Genomic DNA, 25,130 nt, shown 5'->3' with positions numbered 1-25,130 from the left:
CTTAGTTGCGGTTTTCATTTCCTGCATATTTGAAAATGGAGAGAGAGAGAGAGAGAGAAAAGTACATTCTTATAATTAGCTGTCAAATTTCTTGAATAAGCGTTTGTTACTTGCAGCTCTCACTTTAAAGTAAGTACAATACTGCAATTAATTCATGCATAACGTGATAATGACTTCATTAGAAATGTGAATGCTCAGAAGGAATTTTATTTGCATCAGCGCAAGATATTTAATATTGTGTTCTATGGAGTGACATATTTAAGGGGATGGCTTCCGAGCTTAAGCACTCACCGAAATTTTATCGCAACTTTTTATTGTTTTATTCATATTACAGAATTTTACATTTCTAGGAATAGTTAGCAAAGCCCCTCCTGAAACAAGCAAAGCCTTCCGAAACAAAATCGTAAATACTCCATTGATTCTATGAAATGGAAAACTCTACTAAAATTACACTCAAATATAATTATTTTATCCTGTACGGTAGAGTTTGTAAATTTATACATATGTTTAATGTATCAGACTTATATTCTATATGCTATTATGGATCAAGCCCTATGTAGGAAAAAAAAAAACAGCTTATCTGAATATCTGCTGAGAATACATACCTAAATTAAACAAGTTATCACTAACAAAAATACATAATTTTACACAGAAACTTCTTACTCTGTGTTAAGGAAATCATGATTTTATAACATATTATCATTCAAAGGTGCCTTCAACGTTAAAACTAAACTCCCAGAGGCGAGCCTTCACACCTTCCCAACAATGCGTACAACGACCAAGTGAAAAAAGCTTCGCTACCTGAGCAGCATAGCCCCTAAACCTGTCTAGCGAGCTGGTGAGGCTCAGACTGAAGGGACTCAAAGTGTTTCCAACCTACTATTTTAATTACCGAAAAAGCCGAAATTTTGAAGTATTGACTTTATTTTATAAGAAACCAAAGATAAAGAAAATATTCGGTAGAAAACAGGGTAGGCCCGGCCTTAGAGCCTCATAGTACGTTTCGCCACTGGAGACCACTACATTTTTTGAAAAAGTGAACTGGCAACACTGTCCACGATACTGGTACTATCTTTCACCTACCTTCGTTCCGAACTTTTCCCTTAATTTTGCGCGTTGTGCTAATCAGTCAGTGATTAATTGTTTTAAGAGAAACATCAAGTTTTTTTTTTCTTTAATGTGGGTCTGTCGGGCCGGGTTTTGTTAGTTACGTAGTTTGGCCTAGGTCTAGGAGATCGTGTGTTGCCAATTACGGATAAGGTTGCCAATTGGCCGGTTTTTCATCGGCCTGGCCGGAAATATTGCTCGGTGACCGGCCTACAAACTTCTTACCAGCCCCTTATGTCCGTTGTTTCAAAATTGTATCTAGTTCCAAATAATTTCATCTAGTTCGAAGTAACTTTCATTCTGTAAATCTAAAACTTTCACGTTTCACCATCTATCAACGATTAATATATTTTGTTTATCAGTTTAGTTAGTTTTAAAGAGATTGTTATCAGGAAAATCTAAAATTTACTTGTAATGAATTTTATACATTTATTGAAAGTGAAAAAGGATTTCTTAAAGCAATTTCCTGTAGTTGAAGTATAAGTTTAAAAAAAAAAAAAAATCATTTTCAAATCCAAAATTGTCACGTAAAGATTAATATGCTTTTGTTCATCTGTTTCGATAATTTTAAAGAAGTGGCAGTTACAGGTAAATACAATAAAATGATCAATGCCGATTTCAATTTCTCATTTATAGCACAATGTATATATTAAGCTTATTGGTAAATGTATTAAGGATATGCAGAATGCAGGTGCTAATGCACTTTTGTTCACGATAGTACATTCCCTTCCCATGGATAGGTCCGAACAAATATAGGCCCTACTTCACACTTAGAGCCATATCATAAGGAATTTTGAGGGGGGTATCGTTTTTTTATATTCCATAGTTGCCCATCCTAATTACGAATTGGATTTTATGTATTTTTGTATTCCATTACCTACGGTGACGAACCTTCAGGAAGTAGGTTTGCTAAAACATCAAGAAGTAAGGCGTAAAATCAGCTGTGCAAACAGTTTCGTTCTCTACCTTTGTTAGGGGATAATCCAAGCATTTTTAGACCATGTTAATCAAGATCTTGACACAACAATTTACAATACCTTGTCTTAGAAGATGGTTCGAGATTTTTAATTCCAAAAGAGACATCAAAGCAGTAGTTCAACAATTGGTGTCTCCTAACAGGACCGGCTGTAGCGTATGTGCAACACTTAGCGTATGTGCAACACGTATGTTTGCACGCAGCGGCAAGTTTCGAGGGGTGGCAACAAAACCTATCATATCTAAATTATTTAAAATAAATATTTCTTTTTGGATACAGACTTTCTCGATGATGGTAGTTAAATTTACTAAGCTGACTTTCTATTTGAATACTACATTCATAAATCACGTTTAGGACGCATTGGTTTAAGGTCACATGGACAGTGCTAAAGCAAGTCGTCGAACAAATTCCAGCATGACTAGTTTGATTGTTGTCAAATACAAGAACTCAATTCTCGAATAGTAGCAAACACCTGTTCTATTTAGTTATTTACCACAGCTTTGATATCACAAACATGTTCCTTATCATTGAAAGCGTAAACAAGATTTTTTTTATTTTTTGAAAATTTTTAACAGGTGTAGAAGGAAAATCAAGAAATAAAGATAAAAGAGCTAGTTGCACTGGAATTGCCAACTGATATATTGAGATTGAAGTTTGATATCGAATTCTATAAAAAGGAGTACGATCTTTCCTCTGCAGGTGTGTTTGTTTTATCGTTTACTAACATATCTAATAGATTATTATTTAAAGAAAAAACAAATACAATGAGATTGCATTTGTACTGTTTAGGCCCTTCTAAGCAGTGGTGTAACTAGGGAGGAAGCAAGCGGGGCTTGTGCCCCGGTACCCGGATTGGAAGGGCGCAAAATTGGGCAAATATTATAGGGAGCGTTTTGATTTGGTTGATCAGGGGGCGCTAATTCGAGTTCTTGCCCCGGGCGACAACTAGCGTAGTTCTGTCCCTGTTTCTACGTGCGAATATGCTATCCTTTTCCTTCATTGTTCATGATGGGGTAACATATTTAAAATCGTGATTTTTAATATTTGTTCTTTCTGGAGTAAGGACGCGGCAAATGATGTCATTGCACGGGTCTTTAAATTACCTAGGGATCAGCCCCGTCTCTCCTAATGAGAGTTTGCCAACAGAAGAAAATTCCGAATAACGAAGTGGAGATGAGGGCAGCCTTTTCTAAGTGTCTTTACTACAAACATCGTAGCCTAAAATAGAAATAAATTCATCATGTGTTACGATCTAATTTACTTTGAATGTAGTAGAAAAGTGGTCATATCATGTGTCTAAAATGATTGACTGACAACATACAAATTGAAAGAAGTACAGTACTTGCAGATTTCTATTAACATTAATATCAATTAAACTAACATTTGATTTTAAAGAAGTAAAACAGTCGAGAAAATAAGTAACAATTGCATACACATTTTTACTTTTAGGTAATGAAATATAACAGGAGGTTTGACAGACGGAATGTTTCTTATCACGTTTTTTTTTTTTTTTTTTTTTTAATATTTCGGTTTTCCTCGTGGCTAAGTGGTTAGCATACACACTTTCGGGGTGGTAAACCCAGGTTCGATTTCATGTGGTTCGGATTCCATATTAAGCTGTAGTCCCACGTCTCGTACAGCCTCGCTACTGAAAGAGACGCTGAAATTATATGAAATTAAGTCGGTTTAAAAGTTAAAGGGAAGAATGTGTCAGGCTTCATTGTGTCCCTTGTAGTTAACTTTGTAACGATGGAAGTTAAAAAAAAAAAAGTGACTAGTAGTTCCCTAATACCACTGACAACCGAGACATCTCTATACTAATACCCATTTGGAACTCGTACTGTTTATAAGAAAAGTTGGTTTAGTTGCAAGTCCATAACATCTTTTTAATACGAATATACTGCACGTAATTATCTAGTCGGAATCGATAGTTAAAACGCTAATGAATGGTTTAGACACGAATCACTAAATTGTATATTAGTTTCTTTTGGCAAAACATTAAACACTTTTTGACAATGTTTAACAACCCCCCCCCCCACCTCCGAAAAAAGTATACTAAATATGAACTCTAAGTCTGGGTGATTGAGTGTGTATGTATGAGTGGGAGATGAGGTTTTTACGTAATAACTTCTACGAATGCCCTGGAACAGGCACGTAGCCAAGGAAGGGGTCTGGGTGGTCCGGACCGCCCCCTTCGAGACCAGGAATGAAAAAACTTAGGGAAGGATTAAACAAAATGAAGTGAGAAAAAGAAGGATCAGCGTTAAAAGTAAACTACAGGAAGCTTTTGGTTACTCTTTCTTATGAGGAAATTTGTACTACTTGCAATACATGGTAGCGAGGTGAGCGAGATATCCTGAAAGAGTCTTTTGAAATTTCTAGAAAAGTTTCGGAATTCCCAGAATTTCTGCAACTAGTCAGGGAAATTTCAAGCTTCCGAAAGCATAGTGCCGTGGTGTAACAGCGTGGACATTTTTTTATAATAATTTTTCGTCATCGCATCCTTGCAATATCAAACATGATATTTCAAAAACAATTTTCTACTGCTCCTTTGCCTGTCATTTGGAACAGACACTAGTTGACGGAATAATTAAAACAAAAATTTATATGGAAAGAAAGTTCTGTTAACATTTGATTCAACAGAGAAAGGAACGCAGATATTGCAAAATATTTTACAAGACATTATTAAGTATGTACTTTTTATAACAGTGAATATGTACTTTTATAATAGTTGAGGTCATAATGAAAAGAAAATTGTTATATTTGAATAAATAGAGGAATGATGTAAATATTGTATAATCTTTTTCAATACTTTTTTTTATTTTACTCGAGATTTCTTCATAGTTTATTAACATACTTACCAACATATTCTCACAAACCAATATATGTTGATAGTAAAGTAGTTTAGATTGATCGAACTCCGGGGCCTTCAGAATTTCATGTCACCCCCCCCCCCTTCCGTTACGAAATCTTGTCTAAACGAAGCAATATATGTTCCAGTAAAATTGTTTAGAATGATCGAGCCCCTGGTGTGCTGACCACAGTATTTCATGTCACGGACCCCCCCCTTCACGAAATCCTGGCTACGTGTCTGCCTGGAAGCTACAAGGAATTAGTTGCAGTTGCAAGTAAAAAATGGGAGAATTGATAGATTATATGTGACAGGTATAATTTCTTAAAGTGAGATCTAAATCACTACTCCTAGGCAGGAGCCTTCACCAGGAATTGAATCCGGGAGAATAGACAAAGAAAACACATGAACCACTTGAGCCATGAAAAAGCATGAATCCACAGTTCTAAAATACTCATTACAATAAAGAAAAATACATAGTACTATTATCAGTAATAAAAGAAACCCTAACCAAAGCTTCAACACACACTGTATCTTAAACTATAATTTGTAACGGTTTCGGATATCTAACATATCCTTCCTCAGACACTATAGAACATAAATGACCCACACTGTATTTTGCACATTATAGTTTATAATACAGTGTGTGTTGAAGCTTTGGTCAGTCTTCCTTTTGTTACAATATTCAATCCAAAGCCATGGATAGTCTAATTACTATTATCATAAACGAAGAAGGAAATAAAAATGGAATGGAATGAACCTTTCAGTTTAACGTCCCACGATTATGCCTTTTAGGCCAAAGGAGACGGATGATTAAGCCAAGTAAATGATTATAGGAGAATTCGTGGAATTATAATGAGGGAGGAAACGGCAGTACCCCGAGAAAAGTGACAGACACGGTGTTGTCCACCACAAACTTACTTGGCCGGGGATCGAACCAAGTAGTACCCCATCACTAAGGGTGAGCGCTCAACCACTGTGTCAATGTCTCCCCAAGGAATCTAAGTAGAGAATTCTTTTCTCACTACCCCAATCGAAGATTTTATTATTTTTTATTTATTTTTTTTTTTTAACTTTCAAACGCAAACTTATGTCCGAGGGCCTCAATCCATAAAGATATTCGCAAAATTTACGATTCACACACAACGCAAATGACAGAACGCGTAATTTTAACTAATATCCTGACTTTCGCAAACTAGAACGCATTAATTTGCGTTGTGTTGACGCAAACTGATATGCAATGAGGCCATTAGGTCAGTTGTATCACTTACTGCAATTCAAATAAGAATAGCAGTGTGTAAGTGTATAAATCGGTAGTTTATACGAGTATCTTATTTGATTTGTTATAAAAATTCGTGTTATCTTTCAGAAATGTTCTAGTAAAAGTTGCTACATTATATATACGAGAAGTAACCAAGAAAGTTCTGTCGCTTTTTGTGGAGGTCTGTGTTTAATTGGTCCTCAGACCGTGAGTTGAATGCAAATGGAGATAAGGCGGTCAGTTTTTCCTGTGGGTATATCCATCATACTACCTGATTGTGGCAGTTCAATTTCACCGTGAGCTTGCGTAAGGACAGAGTGAACATAGGACCACTACAGAGCGTCATAAGAGCGTGTATACTGTAGGAGTTCAAACTGGGGTGAAGCGCCACTGCAGCGGGGCGGAAGATATTGCCAGGCCTTTGGTGAGGGTGTCATGACTAAGTGGACAGTGCAACATGCGTATAGGGACAGTGATTTAACAAGTTTAAGGACAATGACGAAACACTCGAGGACGCACCACGCCGGAGGACCAACACATGGGCAAAATGAAGATCCTCAAGCATCAATTGAGGCGAACAGTGAACCCGTTCCAACATAGCCGAAACCAGCACTGTACCAGAAGAAGATCCACATGTGTACTTGGTGGACTGCTTGCGGCATCGTGCTTGCGGAACTGCTCCAGCTGGTTAGAGCATCAATGCAACTGTATACTGTCAGCAGTTGAGCCGTGTTCAAGAACCACGGATGACCGGGATGACCCGGAACACCATTCTGTGCCTTGGATGAGAAACGCTATTACATCCACCATACTCCCCGGACATTGCACCATCCGATTATCACCTGTTTCATTCATTGGACAATCGCCTTAGAGGACGCCAGTTTAACTTCCTGGTAGAGGTGCAAAATGTACTGGATACCTTCTTTGCTTTACGGCCCACCAAGTTCTATCCCGGGGACTATTTTTGATCTTCCAGGTATGTTAGGTGACATATCGATGGTCGAAGATGATGCGTGAAAAAGTGACAAAAGTTTCTTAATTACATCTATATATATGTAATATTTTTTTTATTCTTTTGAAAAGATCAACGTAAGATAAAAATATGTTATTTCACGTTTAAACATTGATTCTAATATTTAGCCCATTTTTTCGCCGGGTGACAGGATCCTGGCTGCAGGGCGCCATATTTTAAAAAATTGCAGATTGAGGTATACGGAAGAAAAAGGTTGTTTACGAGATACAAATTGAATGGAAGTCTGGACTGAAAATAATGTTGGTAGCACACACCGAGTGTTGTCATTACGATGCTACTGACGTTAAAATGAGCTGAAACTATTGCTTATTGGTTGTCAGCGTAATCCGAGCATTTGGCAGTGTACATCAGGTTTACCAACCATACGATAATTTATCGTGATATATGATAATTTAAGCATTAAGGCTATATACGATAATGCCCTTACGATAATTTTTGAATGCGCCCCCTTTTTTTTAGTTTCTAAATGTGCAAATAAATTGTAGGTGTGTATTAAATAATTATAAAATACACATATTGAGGTATTTAACTGTCATTACTACTAAAATAAAACAATAACGATTTGAAAATTGGCAAATGGCAACCCTGCATTCATTCTTGAACTTGTTACGTTTACGAGGGGCTGGAAATATTGTTGTTCACCAGGGCCGCCCACAGGGGGGATGTATGGCGCAAGCTGCGCCATTGAGAAAAATTTGGGGGGGGATTTTACTCTACTTTCGAACTAGCAATTTTACTGTCGGAATAGCATTAAAACACGATTTTGAGAAGCTAATTTTCAAAAATTTTCCAGGGTGAACCCCCGTACCCCCTGCTTCGATACTCGATGAATGAAGTACACCGCAAGTAGCTGTATGAAAGGAAAGGTTGGTTCGTTTTAAGAGAGAAGGGCCGCCCACAGCAGGGATGAATGGCGCAAGTTGTGCCATCGAGAAAAAAATTGGGGGGAATAAAAAAATTGGGGGGAATAAAAAAATTGGGGAAGAATTTTACTCTAATATCGAATAAGTATTTTGCTGTCGTCAGAATAACATTGGAACACGATGCGATTTTTTTTTAATCTCGAGAATGAATCCCCCTACCCCCTGCTTAAAAACTCTATGAATGAAGTACCGCGCAAGTTGCTATATGAAAGGATGGGTTGGTCGGTTTATCGCTTTGCCCATTTTCTGCTGGGAGCATTTATTTATTTCTTATTTATACCATGTACGACACTTAATAAGTAATGCTGTTCAATTGCTACATGATGTATAATAAATGAATTAATGATAATATTTTGTATAGTTTTCTGTTTGTGCGATTACATTTTCCACTTAATTAAAAAGAAGTGAAATCACAAAAATGAGCGCCAAGTTCTGGTGAACAACAGTTACAAACACTCAAGGACTCACTTTCAAATTTAGATTTGAAACTTGCCTATGTTGTCTGTTGAAAATTATAAAGTAGTTTGACATAATTGTGAGCTAGTGGTAACCATACAGACAACAGCCAAGTTTCAAATCTAAATTTGAAGTGAGCCAGTGAGTGTTTGTAACTGTTGTCCACCAGAACGTGGCGCCTATTTTTGTGATTTCAAATCTTTTTAAGGCCACTCGTACTTGGCTCTTTTACAGGAATGTTTTTTGTTGGATATCACTCCTTTTTGTAGGCTAATTTCGAGGATAACATTTTCTTTTGGTATCAAACTCAATAACTTGTAACTTGCGTCTTACTTTTCATGTCAAGGGAATTATATCAATATTTTGTAAAGAAAAAATAATACTACTAATTGTAAAAAAAGAATACCTGTGCCATACACAGTGTGTAGAAGTTTTTATGCCCTTCAATATTCTTATAGAACATATTTAGTATTGTACATTACCAAGACTACTAATAAAAGTAATGCCATTTTTATAATTACTACTGCCCCTACTACTACTACAAGCATTCTATAATACTACTACAGGAAACAAAAACAACAACAAAAATAACAATTACTAGAACTATAAAAACTACTGCTACACTGGACAATTGTTTTTAGAGGACTTGAGTTTTGAAGAGGGAAGAGATTATTAGTTTTGGGGGGGAGTGCGCCATCAGCTTTGGGGGGGATGGGCACCCCTGGTTCAGAGTAGTATCAATAAGGATTTTAAAAAGTGGTGAAGACAGTGACCCCGATTTGGAGTTCAAAACTGAACAGTGCCGTGCCATGGAAAATCGGCGTCCCCGCACATATGAGTGAAGTCGACAGAGAAGCTGCGAAGTGCCACCATGGTTGGCGCTAAGCGTACTAAAATTTTCAAAAGTAAACCATGTTTTTCCTTAATTTTGAGCACTTTTTTATTACTTTTCTCTTTCCATTTTATATATGTGCACAGGCATTTTCCTTACTTCGGCGCCCGGGAGCGTCGGCCCACTCGCCCCCTCTCACGGCACGACACTGAAACGGAATATTACTAGATAAGTTTATTATATATTATTAGTAGTATTATGTCTGTTTCTACAATTATCACACGCATAACGAATATACGATAACTTTTTGTAATTACGATAATTTTAATGATGAAAATCGATAATTTTATTGTGATGTTGGCAACTCTGTTCTGTACACCCGCTCCGTTGGTGTTGGCATAATTAGGCAGACGTTCCGTGTTGTTTAGGTCCTATACTAAATAGGAGCAAGTAAGGGGGAATGGGGAGAGGCGCAAAAGTGCATTGCACTCAAACTTTTTTTTTTAAATGTCTGCCATGTTGAGCATTCAGTTACTAATTTCTAATCACTTATCTAACCTAGGCTGTAGCATAAACTTATTAAGCCAGTAATAGTTCGTATCCCCTATGTTAAGGGTATTCACTACAGCGAAATTAAACTACCGCTAATTTTAGAGATTCTCTGTAATATCTTCAAAACAAATAAAAATATTCGAAAAGTAGAAACGTAGTGAACTAGCAACACGATTTTGCTTGTGAAATCTTTATCACAATTCACCTATCTGTTTTTGGTATGCTGCTATTTACAGAACCCGCAAAAACTGCTAAATTTATCTACAGTTGCAAATCGAAAGCAGATACCTGAGTTGTGATAACGGTATCACATGCAAAATCGTATTGTCTAGTTTACTACGTTTTTGCTTTTCGGGTATTTTTTTTATTTGTTTTCAAGATATTACAGAAAATCTCTGAAATTAGCGGTAGTTTAATTTCACTGTAGTGAAGACCCTTAGTACTGCTTTGGATTTCCGGTATAGGTACACAAAAAATAATACAAAAAATAAGTTAAAATCTAACGTAGTAAATAAGATAATGTTAACATTAAATTACTTGTTATAAACTTAACTGTATACTCAAATAATCTATTTAGTTTGTGTACGTTACCTGTAGCGTAGGGAAATAAAACCAAAGTGAATATCAGTTGTTTCCATAACAACCATTTTTAAATTAAATAAAGCCACATATTTTCATATAAGAATAACCTTTATTATTATTAAAAACAATTGAAAATATCAAATTAGTTACACGACAATAACATTTTATTATTAAATTCACAAATAATACTATTAAAGGACTTATCCGGTTTGCCATAAGGACCAGACTGTGTCACGTGATCAGGTCAAAGGTCACGTTGCGTGCTAAATCGAATCTCGAGATTCCAAATCCAGATGTGAGATATTTCAACCATGTAATCTCCGCGTGGGGCTCCTTGGGTAATTTGCAGAAGATGCATATATTTTTATCATTATTATTGATTTTACTGAAACAACTTTACTTTTGACAATGTTCTATCCATATTTACCTTACGTGCTTTACATCGTTTTTAAGCTATTCACTGTATCTTTGCAATAAGCTTTCAATTAGCCATTTCCTTATTATAGTTTTTGAGATATGTGGACGAATTCTTTTTTTCATAGATTTTCCATTGACATTAATGATAATGTTTCTTTCTTTCTCTCTCTCTCTCTCTCTCTTTTTTTTTTTTTTTTTTTTTTTTTGTTTTTGTTTTTGTTTTAATATATTCCATTGATTTTAGGACAGTTTGCTTTTGGAATATAGAATCTACATAATCTCTTTTAAATTTGAGCTGCATTTCAGCCATCTTTTTTTTTTTTTTTTTTTTTTAGATAAGTGGAGAAATTATTTGTTCATAATTGATTTTCCATTGACATTAATGGTAATGTTTTCTGCTTTATGACTATGTTCCATTCATTTTAGGACAATTTGCTTTTAGGATATAGACTCTACATTGTATAATATAGTTGATTTCAAGATGGCGACCATGAATCGCAAGCATATTTTCGAAATACACTCAGCCCTAGCCAGAAGGCATTATGTTTGGCAACATCGCACGGAAACGAATGCTAAATTGCATTATAACACGTTCCTATTATTATTATTATTATTATTATTATTATTATTATTATTATTATTATTATTATTATTATTATTATTATTACTTTTGCTATGGATCTGTATAAGTACAAGGGCAAACTTATTTTAATGAAAGAAGTTTAATGGAAATTTTAAAAAATAATCGTTAAATCACTTTTTGAATATTATTTTAATCTTATTTTAACGAAAGAAGTATTATAAACTAATTTAAAAATAGTAAGAAAAACTTTCCTAATGCAGGATTTGAACCCACGCCAAGAACGGTTTTCGTTATTACCATGTTGCACTAGTGCACTCGGCTACTAGGGCCGACCATACCTGGCGTTTACTTTGTGCTATATGTAAGTCATGACTCGTGATCACGATATAAACGTCATTCATTTTTCCTACATTGTTGCCAAGCGTAACCCCGTTCACAATGCCTTATGGCTAGAGTTCAGTGTATTTCGAAAATACGCGAATCGCAAGTATCCTCAAACGCGAATCGCAAGTTCCTAACTTGATGTAGAATGGAGAACTCGGAATGTCCGATATCTCCTCCACTTGAGAGAAAGAATGTTGTTCTCCGTGTTTTTGACTTGTCTTATATTCTTTTTGAAGAGTGTAATGTGAGTTCTGTTGAGATTTTTTTAAAAGGATAAATACATTACGAAATATTGCCAAGTTACTAGTAAAACATTTTTTAAATGTAAAATTAACAAATAAGTTGAGTCATTTTTGAGAAAATCAACTCAAAAAACAACCCTTCCCCCAAAAGAAATTTTGAGGATGTTTTCGTGATAAATGACATCCCATATTGTAGAATTATTAATAAAATATTGAAATATGAAATATATGCTACACAAAATCGTTAGAGACGATTGTGAGAAAAATGCTATCTCAATCTCCAGAATTATAGAAGGGGGGGAAAAAGAAAATTCAAACACTTCTCCTGGGGAATCTTATAAATCCTTAACTTTCAATGTTGGTGCGGATACATTGAACGGCAAGATCTCTAGGCGGATATACATACGAATGAGCAGATAGATCTATTCAAAAATCACCTTTTTTTGACATATAGGAGCTATGAACGGTGTAAATCCGTTGAAATCTTGAATTTTTTCACGATCACCAAACTTTCTTCTACACCATAGCGCTTGAAATTAAAGTTTGAAAAGGGGGGCACGCTGGCTGAGTGGTAGAGTGCCTACCTCTTCTGCGTGGGTTCCTGTTCGATCCCCTTCCAAGTAAGTTTGTGGAGTACAACATCGTGTCCGTGGGTTTCCTCGGGGTACTCCCGTTTCCTCTCATTTTATCGGTCCACCAATTATCCCATCATTATTCACTTGCCTTAATCATCGTCTCCCTTAACCTAAAAGGCATAACGTGGGACGTTAAACTGAAAGAGAGAGAAAGATAAAGTCGTAAGAAGCTTATTTTTAGGTGTTCGATGTTCTACTACTTTATATCCAATAGAACAGTGAACAATTTAAGATATATTGTGGACTAGAATGATATAACGGGTCATAACTTTTTCTGTCCCCCATCCTCCCTGAGGCGACAGATCGCTGACTATATAAGTCATACATTTTCTAAATTTTTGTTCTATTCTGCATACATGTTTCTTCAATTAAAACCTGAACTACGTACATTTGGAAATAACTCTACAAAATCTTCATTTTTAAAAATCGGTCCGGTACCAACGACTCTGCCTTGAACAATGGGTTTGGTAATCAAACGGTTAAGTAAAATGTTTTCACAATTCAAGTCAAATCTGGATTCATATATACTATGATAGTCAACTACTCTCTTGCTGTTCCATATGGAGTTGGAAAAAGGAACAAATAATACATTTTCCATTTTTGTTTCATTTGCAGGCCCAGATTTGCCCCGAGGGTCGCTACTCGGACATTACTACTCATCTAGAGCAAATCGAAGAACACATGAGACAGTTTATGTTCAAAAAAATAAAAATAAATAAATCATTTTAAAAAGGAAAAAAGATATACTTTACCTTCACAAATTTCCTCTCCATCTTTGATCAACAACGGTGTTCGGTAAGTGGCATATCCAGGTCTGGTCATGATAACCACATATAAACACTGCCACGAGTCATAACATTAAATTCACAACCTTTAACTACAAAAAAGACCCTTGACATTTGGCTACTTTATCTGCAAACACCATTTATGTAACCTCTGTCTATTAGCTACAAACTACTCTGCCAGTCATCTATCTAGTTTATCTAGAAAGCAATTTCCAAACACTGTTATCTTCGCAGGATTCTATTTCCTTCCTGTCTGATACGTAGTTTTAGTGCTTTTTTATTTTATTTTTTTAGTTTGTTAGTTACAAGTATGGAGCTTGCACATTCCGTTAGTACAGATACGTTCCCCAATAATCATTGAATAGATGTTTACAGGTGCTCATTTATTGGAATATTTACAAATATCGACATAAAGGAATATAAATAAATAGACTGAAAGTAAAGAAATACATGACTGATACTAACTCTCCAAATACAGTAGACTTTAGATTAACGGGTCTCCGTACTATATGGTCTAGGTTCAAAGAAAAAATATATCTGTAATAAAATAAGGAATAATTTTTTGAACGATCTAATCCACTTAACGACTTCATAAAAACTTGAGTTCATCAGAAGAAGCAGGCCTCTATCAAGGACTCTCAACGAACTGTAGAAAAATGTGTAAAGCATTTTTTTAAAAAATTAAGGCTACAGTTTACGTTTATTTTAAAATTGTATGTATTCATGTTATACAATGTACAGTACATCATTTATGGTTTCTGCAATTAAGTTAGACGTTATAAAGTTTATCTTAAAATGTGTACAATATTTTAATTCTTGGACTTGCTTTTTCTTTATATATATATATATATATAGATAGATAGATAGATAGATAGATATAATTTGTGGCATTTGTAAAGTATTGGGCTGTACTTGGAGGTCAGAAAATACGAATAAGAGCAGGTTTTAGTATAATATCATTTTTAATGATACTAGCTGAACCTGCGCTCTCTACACAGCACATCATTCACATATGATTCACAGATGTGATTCACATCTCCTTCATTCACATGTGATTCAATTCAAACATCATTCATATCTCCTTGTCGTTCCTTACAAATGTCCCTTTACAGCGAAGACGCAAGTGAAACACATCTTAATTTAAAAAAGAAACAAAAACATCGGCAAGGGGTACCTTAAGGGAAGATTTTTTGGGATTATTTTTTAAATATCTCACACTGTTTGCAAGATTTGTTCCTACTTCCGGTTGCAGTTTCTAATTCATGTATGACCAGTGTTTTCTTTCTTCTTGCATGCAGTATGTAATAAGCAAATACATTACACACACAATATAATGTCAATGATACATGGTGTTCATTGGGCAAAACATTCCAAACAATAAAGATTCATCTTAGACTGAAGAAATGGTTATCCTTCGTTTTTCATTATAATTTGGCCATGAAACAAACTCCTGATAGGTATGCAACTCCCGTGTACAATTATGTGGTGTTGAATGTATAATGCTTAGGATATGATGCTTTAGTTTTTTTCTAATTTCAACACTTCCAGTGTACTCGTAAAAATGTAATAAAGAAATAATGGCCATGTTTTAAAATATTCAATTAGAACTGGACAATCTACATAAAATTTGCAATCGATCAGTGGAAACGTCATCTTTCTAGTGCCTGTAGTTTCCGAGATCTCATTTTTGAAAGGATTGTCCGCTAACATATAAACGTCCACAAACGTATAGTTTAAAAGAAGTCCAAAGACGGCAACACAATTCATTTGCATTGATTTTAGAGAAGGCTTATTAAAATACGAAGGCTTTGAAGAAAATAAAAATTTTAAGAAGTAAACCTTGTGAAAAAGATCTATGTAAATACTTTATTAAAAGTACACATAGTTTAAAATATTTGTCATTGTTAAACGTGAAATTACAAATAACCGTAAATCAAAGATTTGAAATCAAAAGCTAGAGGTTGGAGCTGAGGCGTTTTAATTGAAATTGTAGCATTTTAATAAATAGAAGATGGTTGGAATGGAGTGAAAATTATAGAACTTCAGCCTACCCGGCTCTTTTGTTATCCTGCCTGCCTTTCTACTACAGACATAGTGTTGTCCATCACAAAATCACATGATCAGGTTATAGATAATATTAATGTAAGTGGTAGGCGGTAGAGTTCTTTAACCTGAGGAAATTGCAAATTTGATGTTGGAACATAAATCTATGTGTAATTGTGTATAAATATTGCTTTGTCATTGATTAATATCTGTAATTTACACATACTTGTTGATATTGACATGATATCTTCAACTTGAAGATCACTTTTGGGAACTATTTATTTTAGATTAAACGTTTGAATTGATCATAAGTATATTGGCAATAGGTATTTTTCCAAGATAAATTCTTAGATACGTTCGATTAAATTATCATTAATTTTTCGAAAAGAGAAATACTTATTTCTATACGTCTTAAAAAATATTCTTTTCGACATAGTAAAAAAAAAATTCAACTCCCCAAAATTATTGCTCATTTGTACAGTTCTCCCCATCCCTCCCCCAAAAAACAGGAAATTTGTATCAGCACATTTAATATGACTGCATCTCTGTTAAACATAGTTTGGGTTACACTTTGCCATAGTCAATTCAAATATTCAAAATGCTTCCCGAAACAACTTCAAGTGGCAATCTGGATAGTTTCAAGGGGTATATTGTTTAAGCTTCTGTCAACACAGTTTTTAAGCTGACAGTGTCTGTTATTTTCCTTCTATGTATTTGGACTTGTTGTAACAGTAGACCCCAAGTGCATATGAACTTTTTTGAAGGTCAGTCGTTTGGTTCAATAAAATCAGGAGTATTTGCTCTGATTACACAGTCTCGCTGTCTGTATGGGCCTTTGCTCCGTCCTGTTGCCATGTCCATTCCTCTCGGTGCATTATTATGTTTACACAGGGCCGCAACTAGGAGAGAGCAAGCGGCACACGCGCCCTGGACGCGTGGCTGGCTGGAGGGGCGTTTAAAATTGGAAGCGCCGAATTTCGTGTTTACCTCAGATGACACAGATTCTAGTTGCGGGACTGTGTTTACGTCCTGGAACATTTGGGTGCACATTTCATCTTTATACACAACCTAGCTTACTTCTTTTTTCTTATGTCTGGCTTGGTGGATGTTTTTGCCGAACAGCGTTGACTACAGTAAGCCACAATTCTGTTTTGCTATGCCAGGAGATCGTACTATACCAAATGATTTACAGTTGTTGCTTATCAATTTCCATCAGCAGATCAATCTTTAAGTCCCCGGCTACTTTAAGCGATCGCAAAGCGTATTTATTGCTCCTGCGTATGCTTGAAATACGCTGACCATGTATTTAAATCTGAGCGGCTAAACATGAACGCGAAAGCAATAAAATCGCTGAAAAAACGCCGGCTCGAGCGTATTTGGTGCAGGTCGGAACAATAGACCGCCTGCTGTTTAAAAGATTTCAAAAGGAAGGACAGAAAAGAAAGACGTGTTGCCAGGCAAGGGGATTGTAGCAAGAAACAGCTGCTTGGAAGACGCTTTGTGCAGAGAATGGAACTCTGCTATTATAAAGTATGTGTGTATAACAAAAGAAAATTCACAAAAATAGAAGGAAATTCCGAAAAATTAGCTAATTACAGAAAAATCTATGTAACACAATAGGGTGATTTCTCGTGATACACTTGATTGACAGTTAGCTGATGCCATGGTAATCTATAAGCAAAATATTTGGCTTTAGGCAAAAGATGAAACAACGAATTAACTTGAATTTGAGCCCCTATCTCCGAAGCTCGAACTCCACCCCCAAACAGATAACCACAAGTGTAATCACAAAGAGAAATTATCAGTTGTGTTTGAAAACGTGTCCTGTGTACATATCCAGTCACGGTTAGTGTGTTTAACACAGAGGCGTTTATAATCGAAATACAAAATATGCCATGCCTATATGATTTAAGAGATCCGAACTACATGAATCGTGACTTAAAAATAAAAATGTGAAGAGAAGTGGCTGCGATATTTGTTCCAGACTGAAAGGGAATGGAACGGAATTCTCAGAATGAAGGAGGTAAGAATATTCTTATTTTATGATTTCATTTAATACTGTTAAGTAGAGCTACATCGAGCCAAATTGATGTTCACTATGAATAATAATAATAATAATAATAATAATAATAATAATAATAATAATAATAATAATAATAATAATAATAATAATAATAATAAATACTTTGTTAAAGTTGTGCCAACTTCCAATATACCTAATATATACCAAACCTTCAGGCGCAACAGTCCGAAAGGGCCAGGGTCGCCTATGCGTCATTTTATGGGGTGGATGATGGAACAATTGCCCTTAGATGGTTTAAGCCATAGATGTGTGCACAGTAGAAAGGCGGAAAATGCCACCTCTAATAGTTTGGTACTTAGGTATATCGAAAATGTTTTAAACAGCAAAGACCATAATTTTAAATTGGGGTTCAATACATCTTATTCTCTTTCCAGTCTTTGAAATGACCGAAAAACTACGTTGCCAAATTATTTCGAAACTTAGTTTTGTAAAACAAACACATAATGTTTCAGTTTCCAGACATTTCTTTCCATGCAGCTTAGAAATATTCCTGGGAAAGATATGTTTATTTTATTTTATTTATTTATTTTAACTGTAACTGCTCGTGTTTTATCAACTTTGTTCTGAAACTGAAAATAAGGTGCTAAAATTGGAAGAGAGTAGGAATTTCAGAAGAAGCCAAAATCATGAGAGGAAAAAAAATTAGAAGATTAAACCAGAGAATTGGTTAAAAATATCATGATGTAAATTTTATACTTGGTGGCTTGGAATTTAGCGGTCCTTTCAGCACCGAAGCTATACAAGATGTGAACCTACAGTTTAAGGTGGAATCTAAACTACCTTTATGCGCTGAAACTTTTCAATGATCTCCCACAGGATTCGAATCCGGAACCCCATTCTCCAAAGGCACGTGCATAGCTAGTAAAGTATAAAGTAGTGTAAATGTTGGAAGTTATTGATTGGGGTCTAATATTTGTTTTCGATACAGAGGATATCTTTAAGAAAATGCCTCTTGCTTCGTCTCTTTCGACTATATCAGCGAGGCTACATCAGACGTGAACTACAGCTCAACGTGGGACCCTAACCACATAACCTCCTGCCTAGAATCGAATCCAGGTCTACCACTTCTGGCGCGGGAAATGAAAAGACCTGGAAACCCTGACTGGCTCATAGTATGATTTACAACTTTGGTGAAACTAAAATTACCGTTTAGCCACTTAGGCCGCGTTCACTGTGGGGGGTAACGCTTTGTCGACTAGCCTAGTCCTAAAATGTTTGTTTTAACCTTAACAGCACGGTAAACGTTATCACTTTTTCGTTCAAAGAGAGTGTTGCAACAATATTTTGGCTAAGTCCTGTAACTAAAGTAAAATTTCCTTATTTTTGAGTGAAAAGTCCCTAGAGAAAATGCTGACAAATATTAATACTGGATGAATCATGCATTACAAATGTCATTATACATAACTTCGCTACATAAAATTTATCTTTACTCCCTACCATTGGGCTCAAATCAGTGGTCGAAGTGAGACGGTATGCGGTGGTATGCCATACCGCCTCTGGTTTTTCAGTGATAAAGGCATACCGCCTCTGGTTTTTCAATGATTAAAACATACCTTCACTGGAAAGTAGATACTAAATATCTTCAATAAATTCATTTTTATACACAGTAATTGATGAATAGCTTTGCACGTAAAAATATTTTATTTCTTATGTAGGAATAATCTATAAGTTGACAACACCGACATTTTTATCTTCCCTCTACCTTTTGTTTTAAAAATAATGTGTCTTCAAAGAAGTTTATCTAGTTTGTATTTTGATGTGCCATATTGAAGTGTTTCTTTCTTATGTATGTATGTGTCTTCTTGACTTAATGCATATAAATGCTGTCTTTTCAGTGGGCGGATTTAGGGGTTGTCTGCTGTGGGGGGCAGACCTTCGGGGGGTTTGGAATACCTCACAGTCGAGTTGGGGGACCTGGAGTTTTCCCGCAGCAAATTGTTAATATCCTCATTCGGTTTTTGAGCAGTATAATTCTCTATAATACAACATAAGGGGATATTTGTTACTTTTTTCAGAAGGTTGTAAGAAGGTGAGAAGATCAAAATCTCTCCATACCGCCCCCGTTACTGCAGAGAAGCTCTCCAATGGTTTTCAGGCATTATGCAAATAGAAATGGAATGTTTTAGGCAACATACCCTCACTGTATTTCAACATTTAGATAACCGGTATATTGAGTCAAAATCGTTATAAAACATACCGTCTCTGCTTTTTTTGCCACTTCGAACACTGGCTCAAATCTCGTGTAAAACAAACGAACCTATATAATACTTTGGTTCTAGAGAGATATTTACTGATCCGTTTTGTCAAAAGTTCTACAGTCTTTTCTTGAGCCTTTAGAGGGGAATTTATAACTAAAAGTGAATTCTGGCCATAATTTTGTTTCCCTTTATTTTAGTCTTACTCAAAATAGAGGAAATTCGTTACAGTTATTCTGAGATATTTTTCTTCTTTTCGGAAGTTACAATTTGAATCGGTCGAAACCAGGGTTGGTAACTCAAGTACATTTTCAATTTGTCAGGATAGTGTCAAGTATGGTAGCTTAGACAGATTAATACTACCAGTATGGTGGTTAATTGTGTTGCATTTTCATTTTTTTTCTTTTTAAAAAGTCCCTAGGTTTCCTACCATTTTACGAAGTCTATCCTTACTTTCTATGGTTAGCAAAAGTGTTCAAATGTCTCTACGTTTAGAAACATGTCCCTACAGTTGGCAACACTATTCAAAGGTATATAAAGACTGAAACTCGCTTCATTCGTTTCCACTTATCATGTCCTTCGAAATGCTGGATCAGAGGTTCACATTGTCTTTCTCGTGCTACTAGGTGTGCTTCTGTAAGAACACTGCATTTTAGTCCCTACTGCATCTCAATCCTGATTCTTTAATAATGCGAAACACTGAATCCTTTAATAAAACATTTTAAAGCAAATTTCCATACAAATAACCTAAAATTTCCTGCTTTTTTGAGGGTATTCTCCAGTTTCAGCACTGAGATCCAGTAACCACGAAACTTTGATACACGGAACAGAGAGTATGGTAACTGAATTCTAACGATGCATCAATACCATCTACTATCACCTTCTTGTATATCAACTGGGTCAGATCTGTAAATTCCTGTTGTGTACTCTTACATGCATTTTACTTTTGCTAGTGTACCACTTTTAATCTTGATATTCACACTTCTGTGAATACGTATATAGATCAAATTTGGTTAAGGTTAATTTGACGTTAGATTTGATTCCATATTACGCTGTAACCATACGCCTTAATGAGATCAGTTCAATAAGGTGATAACCTGCGAACAAGTAGATTACATGGCTAAGACTTTTGTTTGTTTGTTTGTTTGTTTAATGTCCAACAATTACACTAAAAATGAGGTGCTTTCACAGAAACACCACTGTAAAGTTTACAGGTCTTTTATAAAATTGATATTTCGAGTGAAATTTTCTTATTTAGAACAATTATTCAGCATTTGTCTAACAGCTATTTTGAGATATTTGAAATTGCTAACATATTTTCTAGTAATTGAATGCGTATGAAGTTATAGCTAACAAATTACTTTTAAAAGGAGTGTTTTTGTTTGTTCTGGATTAATAGTAAAACAATTTGATGAGTTATTAAATAATATTAGCCTTACATCTCGTGGTTGTAGATTCTGTCCTAACATACTGTTCTTACAACAAATGACGTTCTACTACCGCAGCTTCTGCACATTATCTTCCTGAATCGCGTACACAAAATTATAATTTTCACGCCAGTTATTCAATAGGAGTGTATCTGTTTTTATATAAATAAATTACTGAAAGTTTTCCGTAGGAGTTGTGGCTAGATATTTCACCGAAAAATTCCGTTTTTTTTTTTTTTTTTTTAAGTATAAGCACCTAAGCTGAGGGAGACGATGATGTTGATAACGAACGAATTGCTGGAATGAAGAAAGTGGAAGCAAACGGGAAAACTCCTGAGAAGACCCACGCACATAATGTTAGTCCACCATAAAACCTACTTGATGAGAACTGGGATCGAACGAGAAAGCCATGCACCAGAGGTAAAAGATTTGCCACTGAGCCACCGTCGCCCCAATGTCTTGTAGTGTCGAGAATCTAACATGTGAGTAGTTCGACCTCGAGTTGTGTGAATAATTCGAGCTTGAGTAATGGATATCTGGTATGGCTTTTACTAGCAGATGGTACTAACATACAGGTTCCAGGGCACTTCCTTCCTTTCTCATTTCTTCCCTCTTCCCCGGATAGTGTGCTCGCCGAGGACGTCATCTCTCATGCGTGACGGGCTTAAGGCCATAGATACCGGTAATGCGTAGAAAGGGTATGTCTGTGTCATCGATTCTGAGAAGCGTAACCGAGTGACCAGGTAGTTTTTGACGCCCTCTGTTACATATTCGAAATGTTCCATATTCGAGCACTGGGATCATTACCAACATCATTTCTTTGTGTGTCAATTTTGGGGTAGATCTGTGATTTCCTACTGGTTGTCTGTGGCTATGAGAATAGCACCTTTGTTGGAGTTCGACTCAACGTCTCGTATAACCTGGCTGCTGAATGGGACGCTAAACTCAAATCCTGGCTGTACATAAATGTATTTCTAACAGTGTATTTTTGTATCAGTTTTTTTTCTTTTCAATCTTGTTCTTTGTAATGTGTAAAAATAAAATAATTTTGCTGCCTTGATCTACATTTTTATTTTATTTTATTTTATTTTTATTTTTAAGTAATTGGTTTTTAACACATTGACGACGGGCTACGAAGATTTCCGTACTTCGGTAGCGATGTGGTAAGCAACGTGCTACGAAGATTTCCGTTTTCAGTTATAGGGTTCATTGTTAACTGGACATTTAAACTTCTCTTGAGGTGAAAAGGGAAATTCCCGTGGCTTGTCATCAATGTGTTTTAAGGATTGTTTTAGTCACACAAAATAACTCTTGCTTTTAGTGGCTACCACTGGTTTCACACTAAATTCCAGCTTACATAGATAGCCAACATAAAAAAAAAAAATATCAAATACTCATGTTATTATAGTTTCACTAAAGTTATTGATCAAGTTGGTCCATGCAGGACCGATGAAGGGAAAAATATTGCCCGTGCAGAGATTCCATATCAGAACCTTGGAAGAGAAAGGGCGAATCCTGAAATCGGGGTGTTGGGAAATCAAGCTGAAAGTTTTGCAAGTACATTAAGCAAGGGCACATCTTTGTTTATCTTGAAACTGTGAGAAAACTAAGGGCGAACCAGGACAAAACGCGGTATCTATGTGTTGTCCAGACCTGTCTGATGCGAAAAAAAAAATAATAAATAAAATTTTAAGTGCATCCTTTCTCTTCCAAGGTCCTGATATGGCACCATCAGCCCCTGTCTTAAAAATTTTCATTTCTTTCTATGTTATCTAAAGCAGTGTGTTTTTGAAAGTTAACTTATTGAACTGAATAAAAGAGAGAATCCATTAGGAAACTCAGTCAGAAAATGGGTCTTTTAAGTTAATGGTATAGTTTCTCTACAAGGGAAAATTTTGGTAAGCGATATGCGAAAAACGCATAACAACTTAAACACAAACTATTTTTTGCAGAGCAAAATAATATATTTACATTAAAAAAACTATATACGTATTACAATTTCGCCGGCTAACACTTTGGCTTCATCAGATACTATCTTGATGAAGCAAAAGTGTTAGTTGGTGAACCTGTAACACGTATGTAGTTTTTAAATGTGAATATATTGTTTTGTTTAGCAAATAGTTTGTGTTTAAATATATACAAAGCAAAATATCTACTTATGGAAAATATTACGCATAACAAATGAAATGAAACGGAAAATGAATTATGTCATATTATCAGGTTGTATTCGCAAATATGAGTATATTAAGATAATTATATTTACACACACTATATTCATGTTACTATTTGATTTATAAACTGATGAGAGTGCATCAGTGAAATACATTTTGGTCAACATTTTCCTGTCGATCCCTCTCTATATCAGTTTATAACTCAATATACAATTTGCCTGTTGAGCTTCTCCGTGGCTAAGTGGTTAGCGTACGCGCTTTTGGCGCGAGAGACCCGGGTTCGATTTCCGGTGGGAGCTCATGTGGTTCGGATTCCACGTTAATCAGTAGGTCCACGTCTCATATCGCTTCGCTGCTGAAAAGGCACGTTAAACTTAATATCAACTCAACTCAGTAATTTCCCTGTTTGAATCACTTGGATAATATATTATTTAATTAGCATTATTTGACAGTGAAATACAAATTGTATTTAATTAGACTGTTTTGATCTGGATTCTATATTAAATTAGCTTTCAAATGATGTATTGCACATGTGCAAGGTCGGATCCAGGATTTTCTGAGGGAGGTGCACCAAAAACTACCAGTACATTTGAATTGAACTGGAATTTTTAAAATGCCTTTAGGCATCTGTGATATGAATGAGGAAATGGTCTGGAAATGCTAAGAGTCTTATGCAGAGTCGTTCTGACGTGGGATTAGAGCAATACTAAAGCGTTCGACTAACACATGTTCCCTGCAGTAGTTAGGCCTTAAGTATGGCGCTAATCATACATAAAGAGGCCCAGCATAAGGCCTTAATTGTCTGTTCTCGGTTAATACTTTTCTTTCAACTTTTAGAAAATTGACTTAAACTATCGATTTTGCAAGACTTCCTGGGCCTTATGCAGAGTCGTTTTGATGTGTGATTAGTAGCATACTAAAGAGTTCGACTAACATATGTTCTCTGCAGTACTCAGGTTTTTAGTATGACGCTAATCATAACGTCAAAACGACTCTGCATAAGGCGGCCTTTGTTTTAAGCCCAAACGGAAACATGACAGCAGAAATTTTCGGAACGTGTTGCGATTTTCATTGCTAGCTTCTCACTTTAGGTAGTGAATATTTACAACGAAGGGGGGTGCAGCAGTTTCATTTTTTCCCCTAACAGATTGACATTTGTTTGGAAATGCCCTATATGCAAATATAGGTTAACTTTCGCAACAGCATTGCTTTAAATTCTGTGTAATGAAATTGACACATTTAGGGTCTCATTCCGTAACGGTCTTCAGAACGCAACGCTACACAATAATGCAATTGTAAGTGCTATCCAGATTATAGCAAACTTTGCGTATTATTTGAGAGCTTATTGCTACTGCAGTTGATCTTTTACATTTTTAAAAATCTCTTTTCTGTAATCTCTATTACCGTATACGTATAGCGTCGGTCTAGATTTTTTTTTTCTATTTGGATCAATTCCACAACAGTCCTTCAAACCTAGAAGTGCGCTACGAACTTGAACGCAACGCAATAAATACGAAAAACAATTACATTTTGGTGCCAATTATTGCAATTGAAAACGTAAGTTTTGCGTTGTTTTCATACAAACCTTTGTT

The 25,130-nt window shown here is 35.6% G+C and overlaps 1 protein-coding gene across 2 annotated transcripts in view; it reads right to left on the bottom strand.

Moving 5' to 3' along the window:
• LOC145680535 (putative inorganic phosphate cotransporter) overlaps window positions 1–25,130 on the bottom strand; it is a 156,749-nt gene that overhangs the window by 95,041 nt on the left and 36,578 nt on the right. Inside the window, exon 1 of one of the 2 annotated variants that reach the window (XM_081751149.1) lies at window positions 13,587–13,790. The exons of the other annotated variant lie outside the window; for it this stretch is intronic. Coding sequence (XP_081607275.1) covers window positions 13,587–13,656 — 70 coding nt within the window. The 5' untranslated portion in view covers window positions 13,657–13,790. Of the gene's footprint in view, window positions 1–13,586; window positions 13,791–25,130 lie in introns of those variants that run through there. 2 annotated transcript variants of the gene reach the window in all.

The sequence above is a fragment of the Thermobia domestica genome, chromosome 3, assembly GCF_964235325.1.
Source record: "Thermobia domestica chromosome 3, izTheDome1.hap1.1, whole genome shotgun sequence".
Classification (NCBI taxonomy): domain Eukaryota; kingdom Metazoa; phylum Arthropoda; class Insecta; order Zygentoma; family Lepismatidae; genus Thermobia; species Thermobia domestica.
This window is presented reverse-complemented; position numbering and strand designations above follow the sequence as displayed.